The following is a 21,400-nucleotide window of genomic DNA, read 5'->3' on the forward strand; positions in this document are numbered from 1 at the left end:
TAAGCACACTTGGCAATAAAGCTCTTTCTGTGTACCTAATAGGGGTAAAAAGGTACAAATCTTTTTAAGGGTACTACTCCAGTGACAAGTTGTTGTACCCCAAAAGGTAAAGTTTTGGCCCCCCTTTTTTCTGTGTGTATAGCCTACTATACAATGTGTATATTTACAATATAAAGTAAAAATTATATAAATTAAATATGTTATACTAAATATTGTGACATTCTGCTGTCAAATATATTTGATTAATGACCTGAATTATTTTATTATTTGCAATAATCTACTTTGTGTGAATATATTTATAATATCAAATAAATGTATTTAAATATTAAACAAATAAATGTATAATATAATAATCTATAATAAAATATATATTTAAATATAAATAAAAATTAATAAATGAAAATGCATAATATTACAAAATTGGAAATATATTTATACAATTACTAGTTAAAAAAAAAGAAAAACTACTTCACTGTACTCTGCCCATACATAACCATACATTGGCAAATAAATAAAATAAATAAAAAACTATTGTTTTATATGTATATATATGTGGGAGTTTGAGGGCTGGTGCATTATGGGCCAGGAAGTGGCTGCAACGTTGGTTTGATTTTATGACTGGAGGTTTTTGGAAATTATGTTTCGCTGAGGCTTTCCAGTAAAGAGCTGTTCACTGTCAGAGATACAGCTTAGACCCAGTGCTTTAGTGCCTTTGCTGTCTGAGTGGGTATAGGTTTGCTTTCACGTGATGAATTAGACTGTCAGTAGTGCAGTTCATGTGAGTTCATAATGTAGAAAGAGACTCACACGGGTTTAGAATGACATGAGTGTGGGTAAATGAATATTCATCAGAACATTCATTTGTGGGTGAACTATCCCTGTAATGGTACTAATCATGTGAGATAAATGAGAGTACAAAAAAGTCTGATACTCTACCGACTGAGAAATTCTGATGCATAATACATTAGGCAGCACGGACTTTGATATGTGGATAAGGGTTGAATTGTTCTGTGATCACATTTGTCTAACGCACACCGCAGATGGACTGTAGTGTGACATCAGCCCAGTGTGTGCGGTGCAGCTGAGTACAGATCTGTAATTATCATCATCACAGCACGCGCCCACTATTTGGAACTCTTAATACAACAGAAAACCCAATGGTTTATACATACAGCCTACTCACCACTCACTATTCAAACCTCTGGATATTTGTTTATGCATCATATGATGTCCTTACACAAGGGCGCATGCACTGCTGTCCTGCTGTACTATTTGTGTGTTTGTTTGTGGCATAAACATCCCTCTTCACCTCTAAACCATCAGTGCTCAGTGCTTCTGCTCAGGTTGTGACTGAAAGGCTTTACTCATATGTCTCTGCACGCATGCTAACGTACCATTTGAGCACCGTTTAAGGAATTTAGGACGACCGCAGGGCGACTATTGTGGTCAGCAACCTCTAACCTTCCTAGCACTTTGGTTGACCTCTCACAGATTCTGGGTGTGCCTTATTCCAGTTTCCATGTTGTGTGTCGGTACATCATAAACATGAATTTGGCTGCTATAATGGCATTGATGTACTAAACATTGGCGACCTATGTTGATTTATGAAGTCATGCATTAAAATGAAACTGATATTCATCAAAAACATTATCATGCATCGTCATTATAGCTGCTAAAAAATGGAGTGCCATTATGAAACATGTCATTTATCCTGTTATTTTGCAAAAAGAAAATGTATAATAACATTCAGACATTTAAAAAAATAATTAAAAATAAATTCTGTAATGATTATTCTGTAATGATTACACACACACACAATGGGTACCTTAGACTTCTATTGTTTTTTATTTAAAGCTTATTATAATTACAATAGATAAACCCTACAATAAAACATGCATTTTTGGAATAAAAAAATAATTAATAAATTAATTAAATTTGTTATATTGAATATTGTGACATTCTTCTGTCAAATATATTTGTATAATGAAATGTATTATTTTATTATTTGCTGTTAATTTACTGTGTGTGTGTATACATATTTATAATAACATAAATGCATTTAAAAAACAAATGAATGTATAATATAATATCATATAATAAAATTGCATAACATAACATACCGTAATTCATGCGTAATACTTAAACACTTCCAATATTATTTTCTTTGAAACACGGAATGCAAGACAATTAAAATATATTAAAAAAAGACATTAAAATATAATATAGTTAATTTAAAATATAAATTAAAGAGTAACTGAAATTTTATAATAATAAAAATAATAACACTAAATTACAGAAGTGAACATTTAAGTGTACTAGTATGATTTTAACAGCCTGTACTAGTAACCCAAGGAACAGATTGAGACACACCCTCTTTACACTACCGTATGTTATTTTTTCCATAGGAAGAGGAAATAGTATACAGCATATGGGCATGTGAATCTGTGACACATACTGCATTCATAAGCGGCTAGATTAAAAGAGCCAGAGAGGGAGAGAAGAATGGGGAACCCTGTTGCTCAAGTGACAGATATCCGCTTGAGGCGTGCACAGCACCTGTCATCACCTGCTTAGTTTTTATCACTGACAGAAAAAGAGAAGCAATGAATTCTAAAAAGGTTCATGTACTCATGCAGATTTCCCTTTTGATCATTGTAATCAGAATAGGTGGTCTCCTTCTGTCTTCTCTTTGCTGTTCAGTCCCTTTCCTGTTATTTTTTGTTTGTGAGCATCAGAAAGGCTGGCTCTAGTGGGAGAGTTTTTATGGGAGAGCTATTTTGATAGAGTTGATAGAGTAGAAGGCCAAACAGTCTACTAGTGTTTAAAATACTTTCTTGTGGGGAGTTAATTGCAACCAGCTGTGTGTAAACAACTTCACACTCGACCCATTTGATAGAGCAAGTCACATGATAATCTGTCATCCCAGATGGGCGTCTCTCGCTCTTTCTCACTCTGTTTGCCATTTTAATGTCAAAGCTTTTTATTGACATTATTGTTGTAGCTGTATAGATAGATAGATAGATAGATAGATGATAGATAGATTTTTTTTTATTTCTAAATTGCTTTAGAAAATGAAAAACAATAAGAATGTATATAGAAAATATATAAATACTGTACATTAATAGTTTATAGGTTAATCTATTTTTCAGTTACTCTTTTAGCAGGTTATCACGCCAGTAGGTGGCGGCAAGTCTTTATGAGTGAGTCATTGAAATTGAAACCGATTCATTCAAAACATTGCTTCTTTCAGGAACGAAACTGTCCCTTACGAGTTACTCATTGAATCGTTCATTCAAACGATTCGTTCAAAAACTCTGATTCATTCAGGAACTAAACAAATTAGTCACTGATTCATTCATTTAAAAGAGTCGTTCAAAACGCGGATTCATTCTGGAATTAAACAAGTTAGCATTTCATTGAGCCACTGAATCATTTATTCAACCGATTCTCCGAACGCTGATTCAGGAACTGAACTCCAGTACTGAGCTGTTCGGAGACTTGCTTCGATTCTTCTGTGGCTTTGTTTGGAACTGTTTGCGTTGGTGCAGCAAAAACAGACAAAACAACAGGCAACTTTGTGCCTAAAATGTACATTTCTCTATAATAACTTATTGCTTATTGTACTGCTGTATAAAGCCAATAAAACACTCTCAGCCGTGCTGTTTTTTCACCAAATATCAGCATTGTCTCTCAGATTCACAGCCATGTTGATTTTCGGGAATAGATAATATCAATACAGAATGAGCTAGATGGCTCATTTTGACACATTTTCCTGTGCGTGGGGAGATGTTTTATGTCTGTGACAGTCTCCAGTCATAGACAGTGTAACATCGTCTTCATATTGGCTGTTTGTTATATTGGTAAGACACTATCATGCCTCTGCTGTCAGCTGGTTACCATAGTGAATGACACCGGTGTAAGATGCTTCAATATTGTTGTTTTCGATATTTATGCATACACAAAAACAAGTTCGCATGCATGTTTACAGGTGTTTAGAGAAGTAAAGCTTGTTTTAGAAATGCAACAGCATAACTATCCATTTATAGGCATGTTTGTGTGCGCCTGTTTTAAGTTTATGTATCATCTTGTGGCCTGCAATTGCTCAGATAAGCTCGTTGTTAAGCAGACAGGATGTCAGCACATCTAACTGTCCATCTGTGACTGAATGATGAGCCGGGTCACTCTCAGTAATCAGTCTCCATGTCACTGTACGTAACTACAGTGAGGTGAAGGATGACTGACCCAACTGATGCCCTGGAGAACCATCCGTTTGATCCTCGGCAGGGTGGACACTAAGACCAAAAGTAGAGGAGAGCATGTTCTCTTCATCTCTGAGATCAGTAAAGGTCAGGTCAGGCTCACAAGTGCCTGGTGTGGTCAGACCAGGTTCTTCTCCCCACACTTTCTTCTCCAGTAGATCAAAGCTAAATCCAGATTAAGACTCTGGAGTTTAATCATATGGCAAGCACTTGTGTCCTGTCCACTACAGTTCAGTGCATCAGCAAATTGTGTTTCTACTATATGTTTATGCTGGTGATTTTAAATTAGGCTGTAAATGTATGCTTGCTTATCACTTAGACTTTTTATATAAAGAACCCACAGTGCAAAAACAGTGAAGCTCTGCTCCGAAATTTAGTGAGCTGCCTCTCTAGGCTGCCTTTTAAGGCATCACTGGCATACTTCCAATGACAAAAGCCATTCCAAAAGATGGACAACATAATTATGCTGCCAAAATCCAGTGTCTCATCCATCCTTCGTGTAGAAGGCAATTCGAGAATGCATTAGAACCAGTGAAAAATGAAATTTTATATGAAAAAATGTACACTACTGCACAAAAGTTTTTTTTTATGTAATTAAAAGAAGCCTCTATTTATTTGAACAAAAATATAGTAATATTGTTTTTTATTTAAATACATTTTAAAGTGTAATTTATTCCTGTGTTAATATTAATTTTCAGTACTTGTTACTCCACTTCAGTGTCACTGCTAGACATCAGGGCTTACTTGTTACAGAGGTAATGTAAACACATAATGTGGTTCAAAGTAAAGCACATTTGTGACTTGCTGGTCAGGGAGGCAGCATGCATTGTGGGATAGCAGCGGTCAAACATTGGTGAGAACTACTGTAGGAAGGAACCACAGAATATACAGCACTCCACACTCAAATGGCCTTTAACATAGACATCACAAGCACACACACAAACACTTGTGTTCCTACTATACACTTGCTTGTGTATCATTTAGTAATTGTTTGTCCTTCAAGAAGAGATTAAGTCTGTGGTAGGCCTGAGGGATTCATACTGTTCCCTTGTGTAGGGCTTTCCGGTTAAGCTTTGCTTACGTGGAGAACAGCTTGTTAAAATCTAAATTCAGCTTCTGCGGATCGTTTGGCAGCACTGCATATACAAAATCTGTTTAACACATTCACATGCACAGACATAGAAACTTTCCTCGTGGGCTGATGTATTAGCTGCGCTCGTGTCAGGTTTCCCGCACTGATGATGTATGTAACAATAAATTGCTCCAGCATTAATCAAAGCGATTTTCTGTAATCAGATTGTAGTGAAAAATGGATGCTTGTTACGAAACAGACTGCAGGTAGACGTGAAAGATCTGACGAGGTCTAATTAACACCAAAGTTGAGCCGTGCCAGACTTTGTCGAGCGTGTTCATATGTCTGTGATCTCTCATAAGGAGGCCACACATGCCCAATAAATGCTCAGAGGGCTCATGGGAGAATCAAAGACATCAGTGCATTTCCTGTGCCTTCGGGGTACGGTGTGGTTATTGATTGCTTGTGTCTGGTTTTAATTATGCTCCAGTGGAAATGAAAGGAGAGGGGAATCAGTAGACCCTGCCAATCAATCTGATGCACAATCTGATTGAGACTCTTCAAACAATATGGGCCCATCGACCAATCAGAATGCAGAATCCTCACGTTTTGGTTTGATCTTCCACAATAGAGGGTGTGTGTGTGTGTGTGTGTGTGTGTGTGTGTGTGTTTTAAAGCAATCATGTCTCTTTCTACTGTAAGTATTAAAGGGAAAGTCCCAAAATGACAATTGTTTTATCATTTACTCACCTTCAAGTTGTTCTAAACATGTAGGAATTTCTTTCTTCTGTTGAACATTAAAAGGAGATATTTTGAAGGATGTGCTGGTAACCAAACAGTAGCTGGCCTCTTCTGAACAACTTGGGGGTAAGTAAATGCTAACAGAATTGTCATGTTGGGGTGCAGTTTTCCTTTAAACTTTAGGTGTTGAAAGGTCAGTCACATTTTGGCAAAATTTAGTGTTGCTGTATGAAGTCACTTTCAAACCAAGCAGCTTTCTGTTGGTGAATGAAAGCAAATTCCAGTGACCAACTTGAACCTGTTGCAAAATGTGTGTGGGAAAATCTTGTGTGCATTTCTGTTTCTGTGTGCAAATTACCAAATTTCTCAGCAAACATTTGGTACAAATTTAAACAATGGTAAATGTGACTGTGCCTAAACATGTCCTGCACTGTCACGGTCAACATTGATAAGCAAATTGTGTGATTTATCTGCACTGTTCATCACCATTTTTTGCCTAGTAGTGTGAACATTGTGTTAACACTGAAAAAACAGGTTTAGTACACTGTGTATCCAGATGACATATTAGAATACAAAATTTTGAATGTTAGACACTTAATGCACTCAACATTCGTAGCTTTCAGTTCATAGTAGAAGAGTAGAGGCTAAATATGCTAATGAGGCTAACTGGAAAATGTTGCTTGTTCAGTTTGAGATGCACAAGATTCAAATATAGTTTATAGTATAAGTACACAGAGTATAGTACATCAAATCTGTGACAGCAAGTTTTCTAAACAGCAAGAAACCACATGGAATCCAGTGTTTACAATCGTTAACCAGATGTGGTTTTAAATCTGATTAAATCCGAAATGCATTTCAGTTTGAATGTTAAGATTTGGTTGTTGTTCAGGATGTAACATGCTTGTTATGTCATAAAAAGAGTACACTCTTTTCAGTTTCAATCACTTTTGTCCTAATATAGGGAAAAATATGGCATTCACTGTGTAGTGAACAGTGAATATATAAACAATTCATAATTTTTTGCTACATGAAATGTCTAATCACATTTATTTCAAACACTAATGTAAACACTGCTATTTTCTACATTTGTATTCATCAGGAATCAATGTGTAATTCAGTATTGATAATAATAAGAAATGTTTCTTGTGCACCAAGAAAATAAGAATATATAAAAAGTGGGATTATAGTATGTAGTTTGTCCTCACAAAATACATTTTAAAATATTTTTATTGTAATACAATACTACTACAACTACTGCTTTGAGCATGACTGCTTTGACTTCTTATACAAAAATAATAAAACTAACTTTTAACAGTAGTGTGTAAATCTAGCTTTTTGTGGAAAATAATGCATAGCGTTTTATCATGGTTTGTCAGTGTGAGATATTTTAAGTTTTTTTTGTGACAGTGTGTCTAGAAAGCAATCGACAGTGCTCAGTCGGAGTTTATTTGAGCGTCTCTCTCTCTTTTTCGTTCTCCACATCTATTCATATCCTCCTCTTCAGTAGCCCTCCCTCATTCGCTTCCAACTACTCAAGATTCCAGAGTGTGTTACCAGAGTGTGTAACCAATTAGTTCTGTGCTGCTGTGAGCGTGTGTGTGAGCGTCTGTGTGTGTGTGTGGCAGGTTGGGTAATACTGATATACCCCGGTGCTCTCCACACACAGGATGAGTCATACACTCACAGCAAAGGCAGGGCTTTCCCTCGCTCTGAGCTGATGCTTAGATTTCATTCCCGTTTGCCACAATATTATACTTTTATCTCAATTCTACCAGAATGATCAACGTGAAGACGCTCATCCAGCCACATCACAGTTGCACTCTTGCAGACCATGACCTCTGCTGAATGCGAATGGAATTAACATTTGACGTAGTTGATGCTCAATATGTGGAGGAAATACTCTGCATAGCTGCCTAATCTGTTGAGGATTGGCTTGTTTTGTAGCTCGATCTAATGCTGTTAACTAACTCAATTTGAGCATTCTCTGTTGTTCCTTTGAGATGCACAACGGTCTTTCAGAGACACATTTGTGACAAACAAATGCTAAAATGCTTGATATCTGAGAGTAAGCAAGGAGCTCATCTGGTGTGTGTGGAGTAAAAGCAGCCTGTTAGGATGAAACAGGGTTTTCACTTATCGTTTGATTGACAATCTCACAGGTTGAGTGCAAATGATGTTTGATGTTTGATGTTTGGTGTCTGTGCTTAAGTGCTTGCTTTGTAGGCTTGATGTTTAATGAATGTTCTGGGATCAGTGTAAGTTCAGATCTAATGGCTGCTTCTTTCAAATACCAGAAAATATTTTCACTCGTCATTTAATTGATAAAAACAAACCAAAATCACACTAGCCGTAATGGACCAAGAATGTTTATGTATTACTTTTTTCATAAAGTCAAAAATATCAAATGATTGTCTTGATAAAACAATCCTGAAAAGAAAACCTTATCAAAACTTAAAAAATGTATATATACTGATATATATAAATATATTTTTACTGTATTTTTACTGGAATAAATGCAATTTTGATGAGCAAAAGAGACTTTTGAAAACATTTTTTTTCCCCAATGCTAATCTTCTTTTATTATTTGTAAGAAAAATTATATATTCAACATAACTGCTTCACAGCTTAATGAGCTTTTAAAAATTTCATTTGCCTGGCAAATTAAAGTCATGTAGTGCATTTCCCCCAAAAAAGGCAGAAATTATGTCATGGTAAGGATCGCAGTTTTTTGTTTTTTTAAATATTTCATGGCAAGGTTAGTTCAGATTGTAAAATGTCACGTTTTCTGACACCCCTGTTCCCTCCCCCAACTCATATATTCATGAATTAATAGTTTATGATATTTGTAACATGCATTATTGATTAATAAATAGAATTTAGTGAGGAACAAATGTTTTCTGTTTGGTTTAGTTATATCAAACACTAAATATTCCTTTAAAGGTCCCGATAGCCCTGGTCTCTCTCATAGTCTCACACACTCCCAGCCGTTGCTCTCTGAATTAGGTTAAGAAGTTTTCTCATGCTCCCATCTAATGTTGTTTCTGCAGACCATTGGAATGTCTATTTATGGCAGCATGGGACACTCTGTGTGTTTGTGTGTGTGTGTGTGTGTGTGTGTGTGTGTGTGTTTCCTGTTGTCCTGTGATTGGCCAGTCATGTTGTGAGTCATATCGTAGGTCATGGCCTCCATGTCCTTCTCATGTCTGTCTGAGGTGAGTCTCCTTATCAGTCTAGACATCAGTGCTATTGACTGCTCATGTTCTAGTTATGGACTTCAGCTGCAACTGTTTTCAGGCATTAACATGTGTGTGTGAAGTAGAGAGAAATTATATAAAAGTATTAAATCATCAATCTTGAAACAAATTCTCAGAGTGTGAACAGTGTTCTTTCTGTATTGGAGAACTGGAGAATAAATGACGTTTATCAAAAATGATTTACTGGAAAATTAATTATGTTTTTCTGCCATCACAGACATAGCGAAGACAGTCCACACATTTTTAATTAAAAAGGGATTCTTCAGCAACAACAAGTGTGGAATCTGTGGTATTTCTCTATTTAGATATTAAGGTAAATGTGTGTGTGTGTTTGTGTGTTCTCTAAGCAGCATTTAAGGTCCTGTGGAGATCGTGAGAAACATAGCAATCTTGGCATGAGTGTGGTTTGCTCAAACTCTGCTGGATCAGCTCTGTGTAGAAATAACTCTGTATTTGGTTTTGTTGTAGGTGTTTAGTAGTTTTGTACTGATGTCTTTTTACTGAGCTGTACTGATCAATGTTCTTCTCCTCTGCAGTATGTGGAGAGGCGTCAATGTGAACTGTGCTGATGGCTCAGGATACACACCTCTGCACCATGCATCTCTGAACGGACACAGGTAACGCTCATATTCTCCAATTCATTTACAGGTTCTTGAAAAGTTAATAGCTGATTTAAAATGCCAGTTAATGGACGCTAATTCAAATTAATGAGATTATGCTTTCGCACACTTTCACACCCGAACATCTCAGTTCCTCCTAACATGGTGTTATAGACTTTAAAAGGGAAAGCGCTAGACGTCCGGATTACTTAGACGTTTATAGAGGTGTAATCCAGCTCACATACATAAGAATCAGAAGACTGTAATGTCAGATTAGGGCGAGGTTTGTGAATCTGGATTCAACCAGATTAGTGTGAGGTATATGAGGTGGGTGGAGTAATATTCGACTAATTAGGGGTTTATGGGATGAGGCGGTGTCAGATTAATCAGATTTTTTTTTTTTTAAAGCAGGATGGAATTAGAATAGCTCAGGGTTTTTGGGTGGTTTAAACGTCTGCCGTAAGAATGAGGACAGAGTAGGAGAGGGATTTCATGTAACTTGAATTATGCATTATGATTAGAGCACAATTACCCCGTTCATTTTGTGCCTGCAAAAAGCTTCATGAAGTTCATGAAATAGTACCATAGAAGATTTATTGGATTTTTGGTGTTTAAGAATGAAAATCGCCCATGCAATTACATGAAATCTGTCTTATTTGTCTTTCTCTCAGGGACGTGGTGTTGAAGTTGTTGCAGTTTGAAGCCTCTACTAATGTGGCAGACAGTAAGGGCTGTTTTCCTCTGCATCTGGCTGCATGGAGAGGTGACGTGGACATAGTCCAGATACTGATCCACCACGGGCCGTCCCACAGCAGAGTTAATGAGCAGGTACACACTCACACCCTTAGAGCAAATGTACTGTTTGTAAGCTTACCCCTCAGTGTACTATCTTAGCATTGCTTTTGCATAGCATGCTAACTTTGCCAATATAATGCAAGTCAGTTACAAAAATCAAAATTGACTTTAACGCACATCACTAGTGCTGGGGTGGACAATTAATCTGTGCAAATAAATCCAGAGAAAAAGATGTTTGTTTTGTGAACTTTATAATCTTAATCTTTTTCGTAATCATCACAGCTTCGTATGGACTTTAAGGTTTGCTGTGATTACAAATAGGGCAGTTTCCTTGTGTAGAGTGTAGTTTGTGCTAGCGGTATGCTAAGTGAAATGTAAGCTAACAAAAAAATAATAATAATGAGAAATGTTTAATTTTACAATCTATAGCTTTGGTGATAGATTCATATGCAACAATTTAAAAGACATTAATGGTAGTAATGCATAATAAGTCAGGTTGGACAAAATACTTCAAGTAATTTATGCTAATACTTTATCATAAGCTCCCATTCGTTAGGTAACATTAGTTAATGCATCAATTAAAATTAGTTGTTTTCACACACTGCAGCTATCCAGCTGTGTTCAAACACTTTATAAAAGTGATTGTTGCATAATAGGTCCCCTTTAAATCACAGTTTGTTTCATTTATCTTTTTTATTCTATTACATTTGTCCTTTGCTTTTTATTACTGACAAATTAATTATTTTCAATAATTTTGAGGACTTTTTTTTATTTTTAACTAATATTAGTTACCCTAGTATTCTGCTATGATATTGAAAATTGTGACATTTCTTTGGTCTCAAAAATGTAGATGTTATAGCAACATTAATTACAGAAAATATATATTTGATATATATCACTATCTTTAAATAAACCATTCATTTAAAGTTTTGGTCATATGGCCAACAAACTGCCTGAAGTTACGGTATCATCCATATCCGAAATAGTGGAGAATGAGCTGAATTTTTATACTTAGCGGTTTGTTCAAATCTGCACTAGTATTGAGTGCTAATAAGTACTTTACACTAGTCTGCTGCTAATAGTACACATTTACAAACACTTAAAACACCTGTACACAGTCCCCATGTATTCGACCAGGCACACATACACTCTCTTGACAGGTTTTTCAGACCTATTCCTCGCATCTCAGCTTGTTGATGGGCTGATGGAGGGTTTGTTGAGCAGAATCAGAGCAGCTCTGTGAAAGGCCTGTATTTACCTGCAGTTAAAATGCTGTCTCAGTGCAGGGACGAGTGCTGCTCTCTCTCCTGCCATCTGCCTCACTCTTAATGACCACACCAGCCGGAGAAACAATTACGTCCAATCTTCAGCCCTCCTCAACTCACTAAACCATCAGCTTGATGGATAGATCTTCGCCGCCGGCATGAGTGCGTTTTGGAGAGACAAAGACAGTGTACGGCATTCATTTACACTGTCAGTCTGTTAATAATGATTAGGACCTGTTTTTGAGTTTTCAAGTTGACTGGAATTGGCTCAAAACGTTGAATTCAACAACATTTTAGGAATTGGAGTGGGCCTTCTCAAGTCATTTATGAATACTGCATAATCTAGACTGATAATTTTTTTTACTTTCACTCCTTTTTCTCTAAACGGATATGTGCAGCACTTTACAAGCTATAAGCGATGCAATAGTGATGATACATATACCTGGACTCACACACAGCCGGTGGCACGGACTTTATAGCGAATATTACATTGCAGTGTGAGATGCTGAGCTCTTTATGACTTGGACATTACTCATATCCGAATATAATATTCATATATTTTGTGTCAGAGGGTATGCTATTATTTCAGCACTGCTATATAGAGGCTGTTTATAGCCCCATTATTTCAAGCTAGTGTTTTAACATTTTTATGCTGACACAAACACACACCAGGGTTTTAAACCTTCCAATAAGGAATGTCGAATTTTGTGAATTTGTGTGCTGTATTGGAAGATTTTGGTGTGTGTCCCTATAGAGTCTATGTATGAATATTCGTTTGAGCCTCTGTGTTGTCCAGATTTGTAAATGTAATAAAAGTGGAGAGCTTCCATTTATCATTCTTTCATCTAAAAGGCCATAAAACCAATCTGAACACTCAGCGCATTTCTACCGTGTTCATATTGAAGATCCGCGTCAAACGTACCTGCAGGTGATTTGTCACTCAGCAATCTACATCTTCTCAAAAAAGAACATGACAGCCTGTGACAGGCCCATTTTACAGCATATGACCGTATATTAAGGGAAGTCTCTGCTAATTTATTTGAAGAGTACTTACTTATATCACTCAGCTAAGTGAACTAGGACAGTTCACCCACAAATAAGTGAATAAGTGAATAAGTGAAGTGACATTCAGCCAAGTATGGTGACCCATACTCGGAATTCGTCCTCTGCATTTAAACCATCCAACGTGCACACACACAGCAGTGAACACACACACACACCGTGAACACACACCCGGAGCAAATGAACGTTCTGTCAGCATTTACTCACTGTCATGGCTTTACTCACAAAAGGTAAATTCATATGTTAATATGTGCACTATACCGATTTTTATTTTGTTCAAATACATATAAAGAAGCTGTTGGTGTCCATTTGTAGATTGATGTTGGATTTATTGACCAATTACAGAGAGCCGAAAGCTGCTTGACTCTAATAAAATGGAATGAGAAAGGCCTCTGTGTGACTGTGTTAACTATACTTTGGGGACAAATCTGTCCGCAGAGGTGAGCCAAATCTGATGAAACCTTCCTTTGGGACATTTAGGCATGTCCTTATTTGTAAAAATAAGTTAAATAAGTTACATTAGGGTATGGATATTCAGTAGCAGTCAGTAAATTTTACATTAAAGCTATTAGAGTATTCTACACACTATTGTTCAAAGGGTTTGGGTTACTAATATTTCTTTCTCTTATGCTTACTAAAGCTGCAAATATCTGATGAAAAATGTAGTAAAAATAGTCATTTTGTAAAATATTAGAACATATTTAAATAACTGTTTTCTACAATATATATAAGATGTAATTTATTCCTGTGATGGCAAAGCTGAATTTTCAGCATCACTACTCCTGTCTTCAGTATCACATGATCCTTCAGAAATCATTCTAATATGTTGATTTGCTGCTCAAGAAACATAATTCTTATTATTATCAATGTTGAAAACAGTTGTGCTGCTTAATATTTCTGTGGAAACCATTTGTTCATCATTCTTTGATAAATAGAAAGTTCAAAAGAACTGCGTTGAAATAGCTTGAAATATAATTTTTGTAACATAAGCCTTTACTGTCATTTTTGATCAATTTAATGTATCTTGCTGAATAAAAGTATTAAAATATTCTTATTGACCCCAAACTTTTAGACAGTCGTGTAATATATGCAAAAATAATTGTATGTTATAATTCAATAGGAAGTGTTTAAATAGCTAACGTGTGTGTTTGAGCATATGGACATAGATCCTTAGTGGATGAGTCTGTATGTGTTTGAGAGAGAAAGGGAGTGTGAGAAAATGGCTAGTTTTGTGTGTTACTCTGGAATGTTTTGTTTTCTGGTTGGGAGGGCGAAAGGTTACACCGTTTTCTATGACTCTAGCTCCTCTGAGCCCACAAGAGACGGCCCTCTGAATTCCTCTATTTCTTCCTCTCTCTCTCACACACACACACACACACACACATTGTCAGATTCACCGTGTTAACACTCTCATCCAGCTCTCTTTAGCACAGGTCATTAGTATGAGGTCACTTCCTGCATTAGCCGAACAAGCATATGTGTGAGAATAAGTTGAACCATGTGTTTCATAGTACGATGGTCACCTTTGTTCCTAGTTTCCTGTGTTTGGAATGGCATAGTGGCTTATATAAAGAAATACAATGTTAATTACCACAAGAAAATTATATCTATTTGTCTCTTCTTTTCTTTGAAAAATGCCAAAATTTGGGTTACAATGAGGCAATTTCAATAGGAGTTAACATTTAAATACTATATTAGTCATAAAGCTAATGTTAACAGTACTCATGTTAAAATTGCTCTCTATAATTTTCTCTCACTTTATATCCTGTTTTACAACTTTTTTTCATTGCACCATATTGCTATAGACCCTAAAACCTTAAAAAATGAAAGTAAAAATGTTTATTTGAACACCTTTATAGCTCAAATAATACACACGTTTTAACAGAAACAAAATATGTTAGAATTATAAGCTTCACATTTTGTCTTTTAAATCCTATGTAAATATAAGTGCCTCACTATAACCTCTATTTTAATTTTGTATTTTTTTGAGAAAATGAAGGATGATTCTTTTTTATTTTATTTTATTTTGCATCAATCAGCAAATTATATGCTCTATTGAGCTTAGCTTGTATTGAACCCAGAATATTCCTACAATTCTACAATATCGGCTCAAAGACCGAATCCACATTAAACTGCGCTGGATTGTACAGGATAGCCCAGATTAATGTGCTCCTCCAAACCTCCTCTATGCGCCCGTGGGCCGTACTGTCTGTCTGTACATCTGCTTTAGTGCTCCACTAAGAGATGAGACTCACGGGGTCCTCATCTGTGAACAAAGCTCTTTTGTTTTGTCTGTTTGTCTATTTTATACTTTAATTATGTGTTTTGTGTCATTTAAAGTGCTGATCGCTCTAGATACGCCATCGCTATTATGTGTCATTTCATTGATTGAATGCGAATGCTGCTTCATCTGTTGTTTTATCATGACAGACCGTCTTGGATATTAACCAATAGGGCGTGAACAGTATGGAGTGGGAAAGCGGCCTGCTGTCTCTCTGGATATTGCACTGTCTGGCCAACATACAGATACACAAAGGAGGAATGGAGATGGAGATGCGGGAAATTACTCTTTGGTGTGTGTTTGTTTGGTGTTCAATGCTGAAAAAAGGAGATTAAAGAAAGAAAGGCAGGGCATTGAGTATGAGAGAGAGATAGAGGGAGTGAGAGATATCTGTCTGCAGTATCAGGTCTGTTTCTTTGTGCTGCTTCAGGGACTGGGAGTCTCTTATCATCATTTTCAATCATGTCTGGCTAATTAAGGAACCCATTTGCTTGAAATAAGTCATTGCAGTTAAAGCGGCCACTCTCTGCAGTTCTCTTGTTTATTGACAGACCTGCACGAATGCTCCTTCTGTCTTCATACCACAGATAAAACCGCATTTTTCACTCGCATGGGTTTGTTAGAGCACCCTTCCGAACACACACCCACACACACATACACACACACACACACACAGTCAAGATAATGAGTGCGGTGTGCAGTCGTGGCAATAGAGGGCGCTCTTGAGTTATCTTTGGCTTATGGCCTGTTTGTCAATGCACAGTTCCAGTTTCATTTGTTAGCTGATATTCTCATTACCCGGTTTAACAAACCGCTAACTCATCCCACACCACCTGGAGGGAGAGTTGTGCTTACATTTCTAAACAATCAGGCTTGGAAGTCTTGGCAGTCAATGAAAATGAAAAGACGATAAAGGAGAATCCTTTTATTTCTTTTTATTTGGGTCAGTAAAAACACTAGGGCTGCCTCTGACTTAAGACTTTCCTAGTCGACCATTATTAGTCATTCATTTAATCCATTAGTCGACTAGTCGCACATTCATGATATTAATCTAATATGTTGTCATATTTACCACTCTGCTTTCAGAGTAGTGTTGTCACGATACTGGAATTTCTAACTTCGATACGATACCTTGAAAAATATCGATATTCGATACCATTTTGGATACCACAGAGAAAAAACTGCTACAATATTAAGGGGGTAATTTTTTTAATTTAAAGATAAATGTAACAAGTCGAGAACATGCGGTATATTTTACATGAACAAAAAAAATCTTGAGGTACTGCATTTGTTGATTTATTTATTAATCTTAGTTAAATGTTAATTGAAACTAACGTTTACTAATACATGTACTAATTAAAATCCAAAGTTCTATTTGTTGATATTCTCATTTGCTTCATAACCAAAATATTTCCAGATATAGGGCCCTATGAAATCCCTTTTATTTTTCCCCAAATTCCATTTTATTTTTTTCTACATTCAATTTTTTCCATTTTATTTTTTCTGGATTCCGTTTTTTTCTGTTTTAATTTTTCTGGACTCTTTTTTTTTTAATGGTCAAATTAAATGCTATTAATCTAAAAGCATGTCTAATTCATTAAAATCATGAAAATTATACAATTTAACATTTAATTTATTAAAAGTGTAACAAAAATGACACGTTTAGGGCCATATGAAATGTTTTATTTTTTTCTCACCTTGTTTTATTGTTACCAAATTCTGTGTTTTAGCATGTCTATTATTTGAATGCATACAAACAATTTTTATTTATTCTTACAGTAGCCTTATGAAATGTGTTTTCCCCCTCAGAAATTCTGTGTTGTGTATTTAAATTTTACTGGATATCAGATGAAGGCATAAAACAATTTTAATTAATTTATATTTGAATTAATGAAAATTAAACATTTACATTTTTGGCAAATGAAGTGGATTTACTATTAAAATTAAAATACTTTATGATTATTTCTTTAAAAAAATTAACAGTAGTAGTAAGTAGTAGTATTATGTACATTCTACTAAATAATATTAATATAGCCTATTTCTGGCACACGGTCTTTAAGTTAAGTTAAACCGAACTTTTATTTTGACGGGTTGCCGTGAATACCTTTAAAGTTCTGTATGATATGACGCTAGTTTTACTCAAATTAAATGGTAAAATGCTCGTAAAGTGCCTTTCAGATCGGTTCTGGAGATATTGTTGATGTAATTATGTCCTCATTGAGACGGCAGACGCTGAAATCACCGCGAGCGCCACATTAGTAAACACAACCGCACGTGCAGCACATTCACACAGAGACGCGCAGAACATGCATGATTCATATTTAAATCGACTTTTGCAGCTTAATATTTACAGATACTAGTCCATATCGCGATTTGATTTAAGTGTAATGACCTACTTTTGATTAATTCATCCAAACTTTGACAAATTCTGTGACATTCCGCGTTAAACTGTAAATTCCGTTTTTATGACTGGATTCCGTGCGCGTTCTCTGCATCGCGGAGATCATAGATCCCTACAGATAGCGCTCCTGCTGTGTTCTTTAACAACCAGAGCAGTCATCTTTCTATTCACTTCACTTTTGCTATTTAACCAGAGCGAAGGAGACGAGTGCGGTCACGTGTGGTGCTTGTCCACGCGCCTTTGGAGAGAAGTGAAAGTGACAGCTCGGCTAGTATCGTTGTATCGATACTTCGGGAAATTAATATTGGTACCGTTCAGATATTTCAGTATCGATATTTATCGAAATATCGATATTTTTGACAACGCTATTTCAGAGGACTTTGAGACACGAGCAGGAAAGACACCATCGCTGCATCTGAAATCTAATACTTTCCTACTATATAGTATGCGAAAAACAGCATGCCAAAAGAGTAGTATGTCAAAATTCATAGTATTCATATAACAGTAGCAAAAAAGTTCGTGGATGACCGACTACTGCTGGGATAACGAAGTGCGCATTCGAAGGACACTTTACTGTCCCATGAGGCCATGGGAGAGGATTTATGAATGTCAGTGGAGCAATGCAACTGATGCTGGTAGGTCAGGTGATGGTAACAATATGGCAGATGTAGTATGTCATTCATACTACCCATAGTCATATTATATAAAACATACTTTTTTAACAGTAGGTGAGTATTCAAAGTAATTTCATGAATCTGCAAAGCCATTCACCTTGAAGTAATTTGTCGTTATCAGTTTTAACCAGCTGTGTTTGATTTGTCTTATCGTTAAATAGCATTGAATTTCATTCATGCAATGGAGAGATCCAATCAGGGTGTGCTGCTGTGTATCGTCTCGTGTGTAAAAACAACCTGACAGTAGCCTTAGGGCAGTTACAATGCATTATGGGACTTATTTAGGGCAGTAAGTGATTGACAGGCAGTTGTCATAGTTATATTGCATCTCATGTTTTGATAATGGATGCTTCAGAGGGAATTTCTTTACAATGCTGCTATTACAGTAACACTCTGTCTCTCTCTGTCTGATGTAGAACCATGAAAAGGAGACGGCTCTGCATTGTGCGGCTCAGTACGGTCACGCCGAGGTGGTCCGTGTTTTGCTGCAGGAGCTGACAGACCCCAGCATGAGGAATAGTCGAGCAGAAACACCGCTGGACCTGTCCGCCCTGTATGGCCGCCTGCAGGTGGTCCGAATGCTATTGACCGCTCACCCCAACCTTATGAGCTGCAATATACGCAAGCACACACCTCTACATCTGGCCGCACGAAATGGCCATCACGCCACCGTTCGAGTGCTGCTGGAGGCTGACATGGACGTTAACATACAGGTCAGTGTGTGTGGGCACGATATCTTCTTCCTCTAGAACTCCACACACTTTACACACACCCTTTTCGCTCTAGAGCTCAGTTGTCACGCTCAGAGAGAGAGAGAGAGAGAGAGAGAGAGAGAGAGAGAGAATGGTTTAAGGGCTCAAATGGATGAATAATTAATCTAGCTGTGAGAGTAAGTGAAACGCAGTAGAGGAACACTCTGTTCTCAGTCCAGGGTTTCCTCAGGCTACCCTGGTGTGTGTTTACTTTGTTATACTTTAGGGACAAATTTTGTACCAAGAAGTGACCTAAATCGTACAAACCTTCCCTTTGGGAACATTTTGGGAGATCTGGGGATGTCCTCAATTGAAAAAAAGCCAAACAAAAACTATTCGTAACTAAAATATAAATGGGAAAATAAATGAAAAATGACTTGTGAGGATGTTTGAATGTTAGGATTAGGAATAGAGAATAGTAAATGTTGTGTTAGTATGAAACAATTATTCTGTGTAAGTTTTGTGTCTGTGTTCTTGTTATATGGGATGTGGTTGTCAAACTAAAATGCTGTTTGTGTGGAAATGCATTTTTAGATTAGTTCTCATGTGACTTAATGTAAGGGCCTGCATTTAACACGATTTGAGCATGTGTGCGTTAGTGGGTCGTGCTTAATTTGAATACAAGAAAAAAGTGGAAAAGTTCAAGGTTTCCAAAATTAATAAATAGAATATATAATATATAAGCTAAAACTCGCCGGTCGAATGTAGTTGGGGTTGCCTGATATCAAGAGACGTAATTGCCCAATCAGAGCATTACATTAGTGCAATATGAAAATATATGCTGAAATATAAGTGATCTTATTATTTTTCTCAACTTGGCAACCATGTTCAAATACTCTGTATCTACTCTGGGAAAAAGCGATGACTTTCTGAAAATACCAGAAAGCTGCATTTTTGCGATCTCCAGTTTGATATCCCATTCACAGAGAAGTATAATAAATCTAGTCTGTGTTCATTCACAGGCCCGGAAGAGAGAGCATGTTTACTCTGCATGGTTTGCAGTGTGTAATAAACAGCTGTTACTAAATTGTATTGTGGCCTCTGTATCGTGATGCATATCGTGACATAGTTGTCGATTCACAGCCCTACTAAAATCCACACAGAACCCTTTAATAACCACATATTAAAACTAGTTGTTTTTAAAATGATTTCCTTTAGTCTGCTGCATTTTACACTCAACAATGCCATACTAGAGTAGGGAATAGTATGTATCATAATCTTAGTATGAAAGCCGCTATATTAGTGAGAAATCCTCACTAATATAGCTTCAAAGCTTTGGGTATTTTTTTTGTTGGTATGGGATGTGTTTATCTTATATGTCAGGCTATACAGTAAAGCTGTTTGTATGAACACTGTCTTTTTAGGCATTGCGTGTGTGATGGAATGCTGGAGGATTGTCTGCGTTTGAATGGTTGTGCGTGAGAGAGAATGGTCAGAGGAAGCTTTGATCTCAGAAAGCATAGATTCCCCATCCTCTGTCTCTAGGAGGGATACAGTATTATTTGAACACACACATATTTTAAACCTGTATAGTTAAAAAGCGAAAAAGTGCCCTAACCAGATGCGTTCCAATTGGTGTGTCCACTGTGAATGAGAACAAATTTGTTTATTTATATTTAATATATACAGCACATTGCCCTCCAAAAGTATTGGAACAGTAAGGCCAATTCCTTTGTTTTTGCTGTAGACTGTAAACATCTGGGTTTGACATCAAAATATGAATATGAGATGAGAGATTAACATTTCAGCTTTTATTTACAGGTTTTTTCATCTGGATCTGATACTCAACTTGGAAGATAGCACCTTTTGTTTGAACCCACCCATTTTTCATGTTACCAAAAGTATTGGAACATGTGACTGACTGGTGTGTTTTGTTGCCCTGGTGTGTCCTATTCATTGATTATTCAAACAATAAATGGCACTGAATGTCTGCGCTCAGTTTCAGATCCGTGCAAACTGCATTTATAGTTAGTTAGACGTGTAACCAACATGTAAACCAGAGAGGTGTTTATGGGTGAAAAACGAGCAATTGTGAAGCTGAGAGAAGATGAAAAATCAATCAAACCATTGCACAAACACTGGCAATAGCAAGTACAACCATTTGTAATCTCCTGAGGAAGAAAGAAACCACTGGTGTACTAAGTAACACACCTCAAACGGGTAGATCAAGGAAAACATCTGCAGTTGATGACAAAAACATTGTGACAGCTGTAAAGAAAGACCCTAAAACAACTGTTAGTGACAT

At 36.5% G+C, this 21,400-nt stretch overlaps 1 protein-coding gene across 4 annotated transcripts in view; it reads left to right on the top strand.

Annotated features, from left to right (window-relative positions):
* Positions 1–21,400, top strand: part of LOC306861409 (ankyrin repeat and sterile alpha motif domain-containing protein 1B-like) — a gene marked incomplete at its 5' end in the record, with an annotated part of 177,726 nt that overhangs the window by 31,547 nt on the left and 124,779 nt on the right. For all 4 annotated transcript variants that reach the window (XM_079403636.1, XM_079403639.1, XM_079403637.1 and 1 more), the window contains 3 exons: positions 9,863–9,943; positions 10,597–10,753; positions 18,820–19,116. In XM_079403636.1, the coding sequence (XP_079259762.1) occupies positions 9,863–9,943; positions 10,597–10,753; positions 18,820–19,116 (535 nt within the window). The remainder of the gene's footprint in view (positions 1–9,862; positions 9,944–10,596; positions 10,754–18,819; positions 19,117–21,400) is intronic.

Source organism: Barbus barbus (genome assembly GCF_936440315.1).
Source record: "Barbus barbus genome assembly, chromosome: 42".
Classification (NCBI taxonomy): Eukaryota; Metazoa; Chordata; class Actinopteri; order Cypriniformes; family Cyprinidae; genus Barbus; species Barbus barbus.